This window comes from Ctenocephalides felis, unplaced genomic scaffold (assembly GCF_003426905.1).
Source record: "Ctenocephalides felis isolate EL2017-DRISC unplaced genomic scaffold, ASM342690v1 CF-g0.4_SCAFFOLD_01170, whole genome shotgun sequence".
Taxonomy (NCBI): Eukaryota; Metazoa; Arthropoda; class Insecta; order Siphonaptera; family Pulicidae; genus Ctenocephalides; species Ctenocephalides felis.
This window is the reverse complement of record NW_020537324.1, coordinates 85601164-85616024: the sequence shown is the minus strand read 5'-3', so window position 1 is coordinate 85616024 and position 14861 is coordinate 85601164. Positions and strand designations below refer to the sequence as shown.

Genomic DNA, 14861 nt, shown 5'->3' with positions numbered 1-14861 from the left:
TGTCAAAAAATGTTTATGGATTTTTTCTGAAATAAATTTAAAAATGTAGAGTCTTATCAAACTGCGTGTAAAAATATAAGTACATTTAATATAAAATAGTAAACAAGTTGTTTGACACAGTAATAATAATATATTAAATTTATTATTAATATTTAACGGATGGCTTTAGCTGCCATTTTGAATTATCTGTCAAACAATGTTTTTCGAATATTTTTAAAAAATATTTTTAAAAATGTAGAGTCTTATCAAATTGCGTATAAATTTCATAAGTTCTTTTAATATAAAATATAGTAAACACAAATAAAGTTGTTTGGCACAGTAATAATAATATCATAGATAAAAGAAGAGTATAATGAATAATATATTAAATTTATTATTAATATTCTAATGGTGGCCATAGCGGCCATTTTGAATTTCCCGTCAAATAATGTTTTTGAATTTTTGTTTAAATTAATTTGAAAATATAAAGTCTTATCAAACTGCGTATAAATTTACAAGTACTTTTAACATAAAGTAGTAAACTTGTATTTTGATAAGGTATTATTGTAATCTCATTTTTATCTCTTTGTGATTTTATCATTTAATACACAAGTAGCCAAGTTGAAATTGCCCAATATTAAACTATAAATGGGTTATTCATACAATACCTAAAAAGATACGATATTCTGCCTGTTTATCTCTAAAAATATAGATAATTAATTTGTTAAGCATTTTGAAATTAATTACAATGTTGATTTGTTTCAGGTGATAAAATGGCGCGCCCTTTGGGTTTGTCCAAAATTCTACTATTTTACATATCACTGCTGAATATATGCTTAATATCGGCTATAGATGAAAATGATTTTAGATATATATTATTTAAAGGTAAGTTGATAATAAATTCACATTTATTATTAAATATTTGCATATAAAAAAGTTTTGTAACTTGTCATTGAATGCAACTGTCACTTGTTGCAAGTTTGCAATGTAAAGAACTAAATAACGTATGCGGTTTTATTTTTAATACGCACTGTGCTCATAGATTTTATAAAACATTATGTTATTATAATATATTATATATTATTATATATTCATATATTATTATAATATATTATAATATTTATTACATTATAAGTTCTATGACATTGCTAAATTCGCCATTTTTATCTTGGCCACACTGGCTGTCACATCTTTGCAAGATGGCGGATAGGATTTGAAAATATTTTTTGTAAATTTATTTTCATGAAATTAATGAGCAGTTTTTATTTAAAAAAAGTTAATTTTAAAATCTAAAATAGTGTAAATTGAGTATAACTATGTGATATTTGCACATAGTTATTGTAAAAGTTACAGGTAAATTAATAATATGGTTTTTATGAATTTTTATCAATTTGCAAAAATTATTTTTTGCAGTATGTTTTATAATATACAATATTTTTTATAGTAGATGTACTAGTTTTAGTATTTTACTTTTTAGTTTATTTATTGAAAGTCATTTCATAGTAATAATATTGCTACAAGGGTTATGTCTTAAATTTGATTCAATTCCATTTATTATAGGTTTGTTGAAGTATATGGAAAAATAAATAATATAAACTCATTATAATATTGCTTAAATCTATTGAATTTTCACTATATATTTAAATATACTATTTGACTTTAATTTTTTTAAATTTATTTATCAAATTAAACTTTACTCAAAATTTGAATTTGGTATGATGGTGAATGAGAGTACTCATTACTTAAGAATTCATTAGTTTAAAAAACAGAATTTTAACATTTATTATATCCAAATTTTTATTTTTATTTTGTTCACGGTTAAAGATTCAATTGAAGATTAGTTAATTAATCAAAACAAATTCATATATATATCCTAATTTAATTATTTCCATTAATATTTCAAATTTTAATTCTATTCGCATTCTTATTCACTGCAAGTACCTCAAACTTCATGTTCCAAGAAACAATTTGTCTGGAATATTTTATTTATAATATTTACATGTAAAGGTATTCCTAGTAAAGTAGATAATACATGCTAATTAGAATCTGTTAATTGGATAACTGTTTTGTAGGATTGTAGGACAGCATTTGTTCCATTACTATAGACATGTGTAAACTCATCATTTGTTTACACATTTAGATATTGGAACTTTTTTTTTAAGAAACAGCTGTTAAAAAGGTAATAAGTTGATAATTGGGTCCTGTGAAGAGGGATAGTAAGAATTTTTGTTGGTAAAAGGACTTTTAAGTCGTATAGACTTTTTTAGTAGTATAAATACCACTTTGTTCTTCAATGACACCATCTACGTGTCAGTATGTCTGCTAAGAATGCATCATCTTTCTTCTTAGTACACAACAAACCTCTTATCTGACACTTATAGAGATAAAACACGCAGAATTATCAGTAAATATAAGATTATATATATATATATATATATATATATATATATATACATAAATCTTATGTCGATTTTTACTACTTTAATAGGAGCAATTAGAGCAAATTAGAGATAAACGGAACCCAAACAACGCATCATTCATTTACTTTAAAAATGTCATTATACATACTTAATAATACAAAGTATGATTCACTTTATTATATATTAAAATGTCAACAAAATTTATACACTGACTCATGATATAATAATTTTATATTATTTATAATAAAGAAATTCGTTATTTTTCCATTGGCCTCAATAGTTACAAAATTCTTATTTTAAATTTATCTTTCAAAAATTCATGTGCACTTTTAGAAAAATGCTCTAAGGACATTTTATGATATAAATATAATTATATTTTAAATTATTAATTATTTATTCATTTACTGAAATACATAAAGAGATTATGATAATAGAGAAATTCGTCATTTCAATTTAGGTCTCTTTTTTCGGTTTTCCAAATTTTTCTAGAATGGTGGATTTGAAAATCTTTTTGTAAATTTATTTTAAAGAAATTTGTGTGCAATTTTATTTAATAAATAGTTAATTTTCAATATGATAAATAAATGTAACTTGATTTAATGATATTACTGTGATATTTATAGTCATTAAATAAAAAATAGAGGCGTATTAATAATATGATTTTTATTATTTACAATGCACTCAAATTTTTTTATTATATAATAGTGTGTATTATATTTTATATCATTAAAAAAAACTAGAAAATTTTGAAGATTTAGTAAATTTCAAAGACTATTGTTCAGATTTATATCTATTATTAATTATATTTAATATTAATTTATAATTATTATTAATTTATTAAATAATTTATTAAATAATAGAACATAATAATAATAAAAAATAGTAATAATAATAATTAATAAATAATAAATAAAATTAATAAATAGAAAATAATAATAATAATTATTAATAAAATAAATATAATTAAATATAAAAAGTGCAAGCAATGTTGGTAATGTAATATAGTTAATTTTATTAATCAATATGTGAGGCATAAGTTTTATTTTTTCATAGGGTTTATCATAGTTTTAAATTTTTCTATAAAAAATTGATAAATTAATTATTTTTAATTTTTGTTTCAGATATTCATAAAGAATCGCATAGGTTTTCACAACACGAAATCGTCGATTATTCGAAAATTTTGTTCGATCATACACGAGATCAGATCATAGTCGGAGCAAGGTGAGTTATTATATTATTTATATTATTTATTTATTTATATATTGTGAATAATAAATAAATTTATGTCTTAAAAATAATATTGCCATGGATTATTTGAGATAATGTCTTTGAGATTTGCTCCTATAATTTTATAGATATATTTTACACATAGAATAATATTTAATAAATTTTCATAGAAATAGAACCACAAATATTTAATATCTAAATAACAAAATTTGACACCTATTTTAACACTTTATGAGAATAGAGTAATAGATAATTGGTAAAATTTAAGACTTATTTTATAGTAGAGTATGGTTACATTACTGCTAATTTTGAAAATAATAAATTTAGATCCCCCTAATCTTATCATACTTTATTATAAAAAAGGCTTTTATTTTACCAATCATCTGTTATTACAAAGTGTTGAAATAGGTGTCAAATTTTGTTATTGTGATTCTATTTCTAAGAAAATTTAAAGCAAGGTATTAAATTGATTTTTAAGACATTGATCGTGATCGATGTCCTTATATGTTATTCGTATAAATTACGAAAAGATTTCATCCTCGGCATATTTTCCCCAAATATGGAGCACCCGTCCGCCCAACAGAGACTCCGACAGAACTTTCTTACATAAATATTAATACAAACAAATAACAGATGGTTATTAAAAGTGCGTAATATGAAATTTTTTATTCGAAACTTGTGAGAATGTATTAAGCTGACTTATATTATATATTAAGCTAAGTTAATAAATAAATCAAAATTTTATCTCTAATTAAAATAAATAAATTTTATAAATAATAATAATCTATTCAATTAATAATAAAAATTTTATAACACGATTAAAAATGTAGGAATAAATCTTCCAATATAAATTCCAAAATATAATAATTATTATACTATTTTTTCCTAATTCATATAAGGTAATATTTTTTTGTTTCAATAAACTTTGATGATATTGATTTGAATGATATCGATGTTTGTTAGAATATTTAATATAAGTAATTGGATTCGTTTGTTATAAATAATATACCATATTGTTTATATATTGCATCCGTTGATAGATTTAGTAATAATATTAACTTCCCGTAGGGCAAGTTATAGTAATCGCAAAAAAATCGAAAATGAAAATTTTTATATATCTTTACGTTTCAGAGGTTTTTGAACATTTTGGCATACCTTAGAAAAAATGGATGTATGTGTGTGTGTGTATGTGTGTGTGTGTGTATGTATGTATGTATGTATGTATGTATGTATGTACGTGTGTGTATGTATGTGCGGATACAAATTTTCGTCGACGATATCGGGAACACGGATCAACCGATTTGAGTAATTCAAAAAACATTCGATTCGTATTGACAAGGAGACGTGCTGGATTAGATTTTGGCAAAGACAAATCTAGCCTTTCCGAAGATACGGGGCAAAAAGTGCCAAAAACGGTACCTCCGTTTTTAAGAGAACGGAGCGTTCGATTTGAATAATTCAAAAAAGTTTTACTTGTATTGACAAGATGTAGAATTGATCAAATTTTCATGAAGGCAGGTCTAGCGGTTTCGGAGATCTAATGAAAAAAGTAAAAAAAAATGCCATTCGGCGGTTAAAAATGATCATTAGACATATGCACATCAAATTATCAGATATTTTATAGAGATTTTAACAATAAGTATAATTTTTTTTTACATTTCTATGGGTTCCGTACCAATGCTTATGCGTTAGACGGCTTGCAAGCTTTGACATTTCGTCTCTATGCAGTTCAAAGCACGATTGCTTTGAAAAGAAGTTCAGATTTTCCAAAATATGTCAAAATGAAGAAAACATTTTTTTTCAAAATTTTTTTGTTTTCAAAAAAAAAATTTTTTTCTCAAAAAAAAAATTTTTTTTTTACAAGTAAAAAAATTTTTTTTTTCAAAAAAAAGTAATTTTTTGTCAAATTTATAGTTTCTCAAAAATCTAATTTTTTCGAAGTAATTTTTTTTCAGAAATGTTAATCGTTTTTAAAAAAATAATAATTTTTGGTACGGGAAGTTCCAGCAATTTGCCTTAAGGCACGATGCCCTAATTGCCTTAAGACAGAATTCCACTTACAGCTAGTTTTGTTTTGTAATTGTCAACATAACAAGTAACAGTTTTCATTAGAACAATGAAATGCCTCGCCCTGAATATTTCAAACAGCACATATGGTTGTGGATAAAATTTATATATATATATATATATATATATATATATATATAATATATATATTAAAATTCGTGAAACTAATTTATACCCAGGTGTTTAAGAAGAAAAATTCATTGAGTTACTAAACCATATTTTATTAGAGATTTAGGAAATAAACTCTTTCATCAATTATCTTAAAAAAAAACACAATTGATAAAATAAAATTGAATCCACGGATATATAAACCAAAATAATAAATAATACTAATTTAATTTTTTAACTTTCAGTTTCAAACTCATATTATAAATTAAACTCATATATTAAATTAAACTCATATTATTTCATCATTAATTGCATATGATTTATTAAATTACATTTGTTGTAATGTGTTCATTTGATTTAAACATTTTAATTTAATAAATTTATTTATTTTTTATTAATATAAACTTAAAAAAATATTGATTAATAGTATTGAACTATGAATTGTTCATTACATTCAAATTTTAATCTGGTGGATTTTAATAATAGCCACAGCAAAGCGTGGCCGGGTATGCTAGTATATATATATATATATATATATATATATTCATATAAAGGGTATGTAGGATGTAGGATATTTTTAAAAGAGTGCCAATTAAAAGTTATTTATGAGGGTCAATTCTCAGACACCTTATGTTATAATTAAAAACCATAATTAATACCTTTGTATACCTTTATAATAAATTAGAAAAACGAATCGAATTTATAGAGAGACGATTATGAAACATATAATAAACTTAGACATACTTATATTTATATATTGATATACAAATATATAATAACATAACTAAACAGGAATAAAAATTTAAAAAATGGTATGGTGCAGTATTTAAAATTTGTTTCACAATTGAACGTTGGACTAAACAAAGTCAGAATTTAAATTTTATTTTCCTATTTTTATTTTTAAGTAAGCTTTTTTATCATGTTCGGTATTACAATAAATTTAGAAAAAATAGAAAAAATACACTTCTATGCAAAATGAACTTTGATTTTAGTAATTTATACATTTCGTAGGGTGACACATTATTTTTTTAAAAATTCCTATTTTTTTGGGGCATTAAATAAGCTACTAGAAGAGATTTAAAAACCTATAAAAAAATAACATACATTATGAACTATGTTAAATTTCAAACAAATCATAAAAAAATAATTTAAATTAATTTATCCGTTAGATTTAATTTAATAATGTAACCATATCAGAACTCTAGTCTAGTGTATTTATAAATCAGCATATCTAACGTCCTAACGGGTTCAAAACGATTAAGATTTGATTGCTGAAATTAATTATCATTATATTTGATTTAATTAATCAATTAATATTCGCACAACACATTAAAGTGTATATATATATATATATATATATATATGATGATATAAGTATCATATATAACATCATTAACTACTATCATATATATATATATATATATATATATATATGTCGATATATTCTTATCCCGAGTGTGGGATCCAATTGGCGCCAACGTTTAAGATTCTTGCGACATTCCAATGTGCCACAGTACTAGAAAGTTGTATTTCTTATGATTTTGTATTTATTCTCATTGAATTCTGTGTAAATTATTTAACTACCTGTATAAATAATAATTATCATATTGAAGAATTTTTCTTATTTCAAATCACATTTTGCAACTTTTCGTTTGAACTAGCACGTCTACGAACCGTACAAAGTAGAAGAAAGAACCATAATAATGGAATTTTGTAATAATAGATATATTAATGTTTATTAGAGTGTTTTTTGTTTATAAGATTGCATTGCATTTATTATGGGAATTTTAAAGTTGTTGTTATACTAAGGATTTTTTGTTTGAATTTTCATTTTTTAAATTTTCGTTTGAAGTAACACGAGTGCCAACTGTATGATGTGAAGCAAGTAATCGGGAGAATTGATTTATGAAAAATTGTTATATTATAACAAACTTTGTGCTAAGTTTAAAATGTTTTACAGCATACAATTATTTAAATTCCAAAGTTATTATTACATTAAGAATTTTATCTTAAATTTATAGTATTTACTGCATATTATTAAAATTTCAGTCATTATTATATTAGGATTATTTTATTATAATTTACATTTTTAATTTTCCGTAGAGTAGTTATAGTAATCGGCCAAAAATCGAAATTGAAAATTTTTGCATTTCTTCACGTTTCAGAGGTTTCTGAACATTTTAGCATATCTCAGAAAAAATGAATGTATGTGTGTGTTTTGTGTGAATACAATTATGTTCACATTTTGTTTAGATTCAACCGTTTAGGAGATAAAGAGCAAAGAATGTAGAAAAAAGAATTTAAGTTTTTGAGGGCACAGATCATCCGATTTGATTGATTCAAAAAACATTCGATTCTTATTGATAGGGAGATGTGCTGATTAGTTTTTGGTAGAGGCAAGTCTAGCCGTTTCAGAGATACAAAACACATTCAAAAACTGCCTCGGTATCTTCGAAATGACGGGACCTGTCTTTGCCAAAAATTAATACTTATACTCGGTATAGATTCTGATTAGAATCATTTAAGCGAAGGCAAACTTTGATATTTTTTATATTTTTTTTATATCGTAGGCCTATAATATTTTAGTATATTTTACCAGTTCTAATTTAAAACAGATTTAATACTTTTAACAAAAGAATCTCTGCAAGTAAAACGGTAATTTAAATTTATGCAAATCGGCAGTCGCGCGGATTCAACATTCAAGAATTTGTTTAACAAAAGATTCACCTCATCTCATTCTTGGAACTTATAATATTTATTGTCTCTTGACATTTGTTGTCGCAGATGTAAATCAATTAATAAATCACACAAATCGAGTTCTGAGAATTGTATTATATAACATAAACATTTATACCATAGGTTCACAATCTGTTATTATTTTTCAGTGATTATCTCCTGAGACTATCCTTATCTAATTTGTCTCTGATTGAATCCACTTGGATTCCGCCGACTGAAATTGCGACGAAAAGTTGTCTCGATAAAGGACAATCAGAAGCTTTTTGCAAAAATCATGTCAGGGTTTTATTGGAATTGGAGAACGAAGACTCCATATTGGTCTGTGGCACAAACGCCTTTTTTCCTCAATGCTGTGTGAGAAAGGTGAGTGGTAAAATAAAAATGCTTCCTTTAAAATTACTAAGTTTATTTTAGATGTTACTTGTTTCGCGTTTCTGGAGCAAAAGAATTATTTTACATAGTTTTAACATAAAACAAAAATATAAGATGGCGGATACATAGTTATAGTAGGGGAACACTATTGCCAACATCACTAATAGTAATGGCGGGACATTTGAATTACAAATATAGATAACATTACATAAAAAAATGCGACAAACAATTTTGTCCAGTGAGAATGATAAAATCAAGTTACATTTGCCACCAAACCCTTAAATCTGTTTTTTTTTTAGATTACCGATCTCAAACAAGCTGGACAATGTGCCAGGGCCGTCGGAGTTTGCCCTTATTCCCCTTTGGCCAACTCGACTGCCATTTTGATCTCCGAAACCAACAACAAACAATTTGTTCACAACAGGGATGGATTTTTGGCAAGGGATCGTTTTGGTCAACTCGACAGGGATGGTAGTGCGAAGAAAAATTTTGGTTTTCTCGGAAAACAAATTTTGTATGCTGGGGCTACAATGGACTTCTCTGGTCAAGACGCTGCCATTTATAGAACTGATCTGTCGAATGGAAAATCAGGCAAGGGGAATAAAATTATGGAATCAAAATTAGCAATAAAGTAGTTATTGATTAATTTTGTTGTTCAGGTTCTCTTCCATCATTAAGGACTCACCAATATGACCCACATTGGCTGAACGACCCACAGTTTGTTGGATCCTTCAAAGATGAATCGTATGTCTACTTTTTGTTCAGAGAAGTTGCAGTCGAGTACATCAATTGTGGAAAGGTACATAAACTTGTTTTTGTATCAGCTGCAGTTTTTTTTAAACTGTTTTTGTTTCCAGGTGATTTATTCTCGTATAGCTCGTGTATGCAAAAATGATTCTGGAGGTCACTCGATGATGCAAAAGAACTGGTCATCATTTTTAAAAGCAAGATTAAATTGTTCGAGATCTGGAGAGCACCCATTTTATTTTAATGAAATTCAAGATATGGCTTACGATGAGGATGAAAGAGTTGTTTATGCCATCTTTTCTACACCAGTGTTAGTAAATTTATATCCAGATCAAAAAAATCCTACTGATTTTATCGAATAAATGTGTAACTGTGTTTTTTATTTATTTTTATTCAGGAATAGCATTGCAGGATCTGCAATCTGCTCTTTCAACATGTCGGCTGTCCAAAAATCCTTCTCAGGCTCATACAAACACCAGCCAACACCTACGAGTCAATGGGAAGCTAAAATGGATGATCATCACGAATGCGGGTAAATAATAAATAGTAAATATTTTACCTCATTACAACTATATTTTAGTATCTATCTATTACCTTTTAGTTCCAATAAAGTGCCCCGCTACCAACTAATGGACCATCCAGTACAACCAATTCAAAGAGATCCATTGCACCAAGTCGAACTCGAAAGATACACCCATATGGCTATTGATAAGGTGGACACAAAATTACATACAGGAGTCCGAATAATTTTTGTATCGAATGATAGGAATGAAATCAAAAAGATTTCCATATTGTCTCGAACAGGCAGAGCTTGTGTTATCGATGTGTTCAGGTTGGAAGAGAAAGGAGGCTTTGTTGGTGGAATTAGGGAGATGGAATTTAATAAATTTATGGTAAGATATAACAGATTTATTATGTTAATAAGGATTTAATAATGATTTTTTTGTTTGTTTAGAACTCTTTGTATATTTTGACAAAGACTTCAGTGTGGAGAGTACCTGTAGAACATTGCTCGAGATTGAAAACAGAACGATCTTGCTTAGATTCGATGAACCCGTATTGTGGTTGGGATAAAACAGCTTATAGGTATTTATTGCTAACAAAAATTATTATCATAAAACCAAAGCGAAAGATTGCATGATACAAGTATTTTTCTTTATCAGTGAATCTGGTATTCGAGAAGGTGCTTGCACAAGAGCTCCAGACGCAGAGCCTCTAAATCCTTCCTGGCAACAGAATCCTGTCGGGTGCCCTCAAGACAGCAAAAGACGCCAACCACAATGGTCAGAGTGGTCGCCATGGACCAAATGTGCACAAGGTACCACTAAATTCATCCTATGTATTTGCATTTGATACTCAAAATGTCTTTTTTTAGCTTCTGAAAACAACATAGATTCTCTCGACTATGATGATTCCCAGCAAGATTGGTGTTTATGTCAGACTCGTACATGTTTTGGTTCGAGTACTTCTGCAAGAGGCGCCAATTCTTGGTCGAAAATTAGTTCGGTGCCGAGTGAGTGCTCTGGACCTAGTACTAGGATTACTAATTGCACCAGGCATGGTGGATGGACGCCCTGGTCGCCTTGGTCAGCTTGCTCACAGGTATAAAATATAAACATATATATATATATATATATATATATATATATATATATATATACTAGATGACCCGACAGACGATGTCCTGTACCCACGTCAACAATTTTTTAGTAACGCATACTTATATTTACCGTTTACCTAAAATAATAATTGTTTTTTAAATTACTCTTCACACCCAAATGCATATACATTTATAATATGGGCGATGTTAAATGTAGAACTGCTTTAAATAAAATGATGAGTCTCAATTTTCACACTGAATTGGAAATTGAAGTCTTTTAAACGGTATAGCAAACCATAACCATAACATAACACTGGTACTTCATGTTGGATTGAATTAATTTAATTTTATATTATTTAACTTATCCAAAATTGCATCTTAAACTTCTCTTAATCGATATCGTGAGGGCCGAATTGTATGTATTCATCTCTACTTTCCCATTTGTTGTTCTAAAGTAAAATTTTTATGAATTTTAATGATATTGTGGAAAGATTGTAAAAGATGCAAAGAAATTATATATTGAAAAAAAAAACTATATTGAAAATTTAATATCCGAATCTTGTGTTGGCACCCCTTAAGGCGTGCGCTCGTATTTTTCGCATGCATCGCATTAAAGGTAGGACCGGCCCTGATTAATACTTAATTTTATATTTTAAGTGAATTAATTTATCATATCCTGTTCATATGTTTATCATTTAATCTGCCATACATATACTGTATCTTATATAATTTTAATTTCTGGCACATCTCAGCTGCTTTTTGGCAATAATAATGTAGACATTTCTTTTTTTTTATTCATAATCAAAAATTTCTTATACATATTTTAATATTGTCTAGGTTCATAAGTAAATTGAAATTTTTGGCAGATGATAGTTTTCATTTATTTTCAATGCAAACAATGACATGTCGTGTTTTGCATTTTTTTCATTTATTTCTATAATATTGCACATACATCTCAGTACTTTATAATCACATACATCCTAGAAAATCTCCTTAACAAACTTCAGAAAGATTTATCAAAATCCGAATAATCGTTTAGAAGGAGTATACAGCGAATGCACGTAATTTAATATGAACTTTATATAATTGCAATAAAGTTCAAATTGACTCTACGTTTTAGTTCGAAAACGTTTGTATGAGAAAAAGAAATGGGATATTTTTAGGGTTTTCCCGACGATTATTCGATTTTTCTCGCCATAAGAACCATCCTTGAACGAACATTTTGAAAAAAGAATTGGCCAAATTGGTCCAGGCGTTGTTGAATTATGCGCTTACCAATACATTTTGCGATTCATTTTTATATATAAGAAGATATATAGACACATAGACTCACATTTGTAGAATCTATAATTTTGATAAATAAAATTTCCTGATCTAATTAATTTGTTACCCATGTGTCTTTTACCTCAGAGTTGTGGAGTGGCCGTGAAGACCCGTCGCCGTTCCTGCACAGCCCCCAGTCCGGCCCACGGGGGGCGCGTCTGCGTCGGTCCGGAGTCTCATGAGATCTATTGCACGGACAACCCGCCATGTCCCACGGAAGCCCCGACGATGGACCCCTTGGAGCACGATGACGATGAGTTAGATCGGGATTTGGAGGGTGATTCCGAAATTGGGGGTGAGAGGTGATTATTTAAGTGTCCCGAGGGTAGGGAAGATTGTGTTTGTACATATGTATATATATAATGTAGAAGATGGTAATTAATTTTTTGGGTGATAAGATGAAATTGATGATGATTCTATGTTGTATTAACGGTTATTAATCTTATTAACTTATTAATCTATTAACTTTTGATCAAATCGATTATTCGGGAAGTAAATTCTTTTAAATTTTGAGATGTACATACTTTAAGTTGTATTATGGATAAAATTTAATGCTAGATAGTAGTAGTAGTAGTAAAAGTAGATTTTACTTTTAAGAAGCATTAGCAATACTTATTACTTCCCGTAGGGTAGTTATAGTAATGGGCCGAAAATCGAAAATGAATATTTTTGCATTTCTCGACGTTTTGTAGGTTTCTGAACATTTTGGCATACCTCAGAAAAAATGAATGTGTGTGTGTGTTTTGTATGTCCGCATTTTATCGTCCACGTTTTCAGGCGCACGGATCAACCGATTTGAATGGTTTAAAAAACATTCGATCCCTATTGATAGGGAGATGTGCTGATTAGTTTTTGGCAAAGGCACGTCCAGCCGTTACGGAGATACGGAGCAAAGAGCGTAGAAAATAGAAATCGAGTTTTTGAGAAAACGGAGTATCGGATTTGAATGATTTAAAAAACATTCAATTTGTAATGATTGGTAGAAGAGGTAATTAGTTTTTGGCAAAGACAGGTCCCGCCATTTCGAAGATACAGAGCTAAATGTGCAAAAAATGGCAGTTTTTGAGTGAACTGAGCGTCCGATTTGAATGATTTAATAAACTTTCTGCTTGTATTGACAAAACAATTGCTTTTGAGGATAAAAAATTATTACAAATTGAAAAAATTACCCAGGCTAAGCACAGTCTAAGCGCCACTCTGGTACAAATGTTTACCCAAGTGCGTTAAGCAAGTTTTAAAAGTTTTCCAATTTCGTGAAAAAAATTATTGAAAAATGTGAAAATGCCGCCAATCTAAGCACAGTATAAGTGAAAATGTCGCAGAGAATTATTTGCAAATGCGTTTAGACTGTGACTGTAGAGCACTTTTTCAATTTTGTGTAAATTAGGCAACTATTTTTTTGTTTGAAATTGAATTCGAAATAAAATGACGATTGTTAATGTTCTAGAGATAAATTGATTTATGATTTACAATTGATTTTGATTGCTCAAATAAAACAAGATAGCAAAAATAATGAAAGTTACAGCATTTGTAATAATATATTTGAAAACGTTTAAAATTTTTCGAATATTTCATTACGATACGAAAAGTTCCAGCATTTTGCCTTGAGGCACGATGCCATACACCACTAGTTTTTGGTGAGGTCGTCGAGAAAGCTCTTTACTACTACGAAATTATAGCAGGTTCCTATTCAGATCAGTATCGAGTTGTACTACAAATCGTATCAGTTACTAACTATTGATATTAATGTATAATTTTTTTTAATGAAATTAATATGACTAAATAAGACTAAAACCAAGACAAAAATCTAAGTGAAAAATTTAATAGAAAAAGTTGATGCAAAAATTTGATAAAACAACAGATTTTTTTATACTTGATCTTATAAAAAAGCTAACTTAGGAATTTTAAACAAATTAATTCCAAAAAAGACTTCAGATTTTTGTCAACGCCAACTTCTAAAACAATTCACCTCACTTTATAATTCTTATTTCCTTTCCCCAGTTCTTGGTCCGCGTGGTCGCCCTGGTCGTCATGCTCGGCACAATGCTCCGGAGGATTTCGAGTACGACGACGAGTTTGCACCACCACATTTCCATCATCATCATCATCATCAGGATCATCATCCGGATCATCTTCCGGATTACTACGACGAAGACAACACCATCAGCGTCTTCCAGAGACGTACACCCACACCCACACGCACACTCACGTACACATGCACACGCACGTGCACAGACACACGCACACGCACATACACGACCTCACACACGTACATCTGCTGA

At 28.2% G+C, this 14861-nt stretch overlaps 1 protein-coding gene across 1 annotated transcript in view; it reads left to right on the top strand.

The window, feature by feature from the left end:
• The first annotated feature begins 752 nt into the window (after window positions 1-752).
• LOC113367868 overlaps window positions 753-14861 on the top strand; it is a 33250-nt gene continuing 19141 nt past the window's right edge. Inside the window, 13 exon segments of the mRNA XM_026609445.1 lie at window positions 753-864; window positions 3521-3620; window positions 8687-8900; window positions 9209-9500; window positions 9569-9708; window positions 9767-9966; window positions 10054-10188; window positions 10258-10549; window positions 10612-10742; window positions 10820-10974; window positions 11032-11258; window positions 12667-12881; window positions 14581-14788. Coding sequence (XP_026465230.1) covers window positions 753-864; window positions 3521-3620; window positions 8687-8900; window positions 9209-9500; window positions 9569-9708; window positions 9767-9966; window positions 10054-10188; window positions 10258-10549; window positions 10612-10742; window positions 10820-10974; window positions 11032-11258; window positions 12667-12881; window positions 14581-14788 — 2421 coding nt within the window.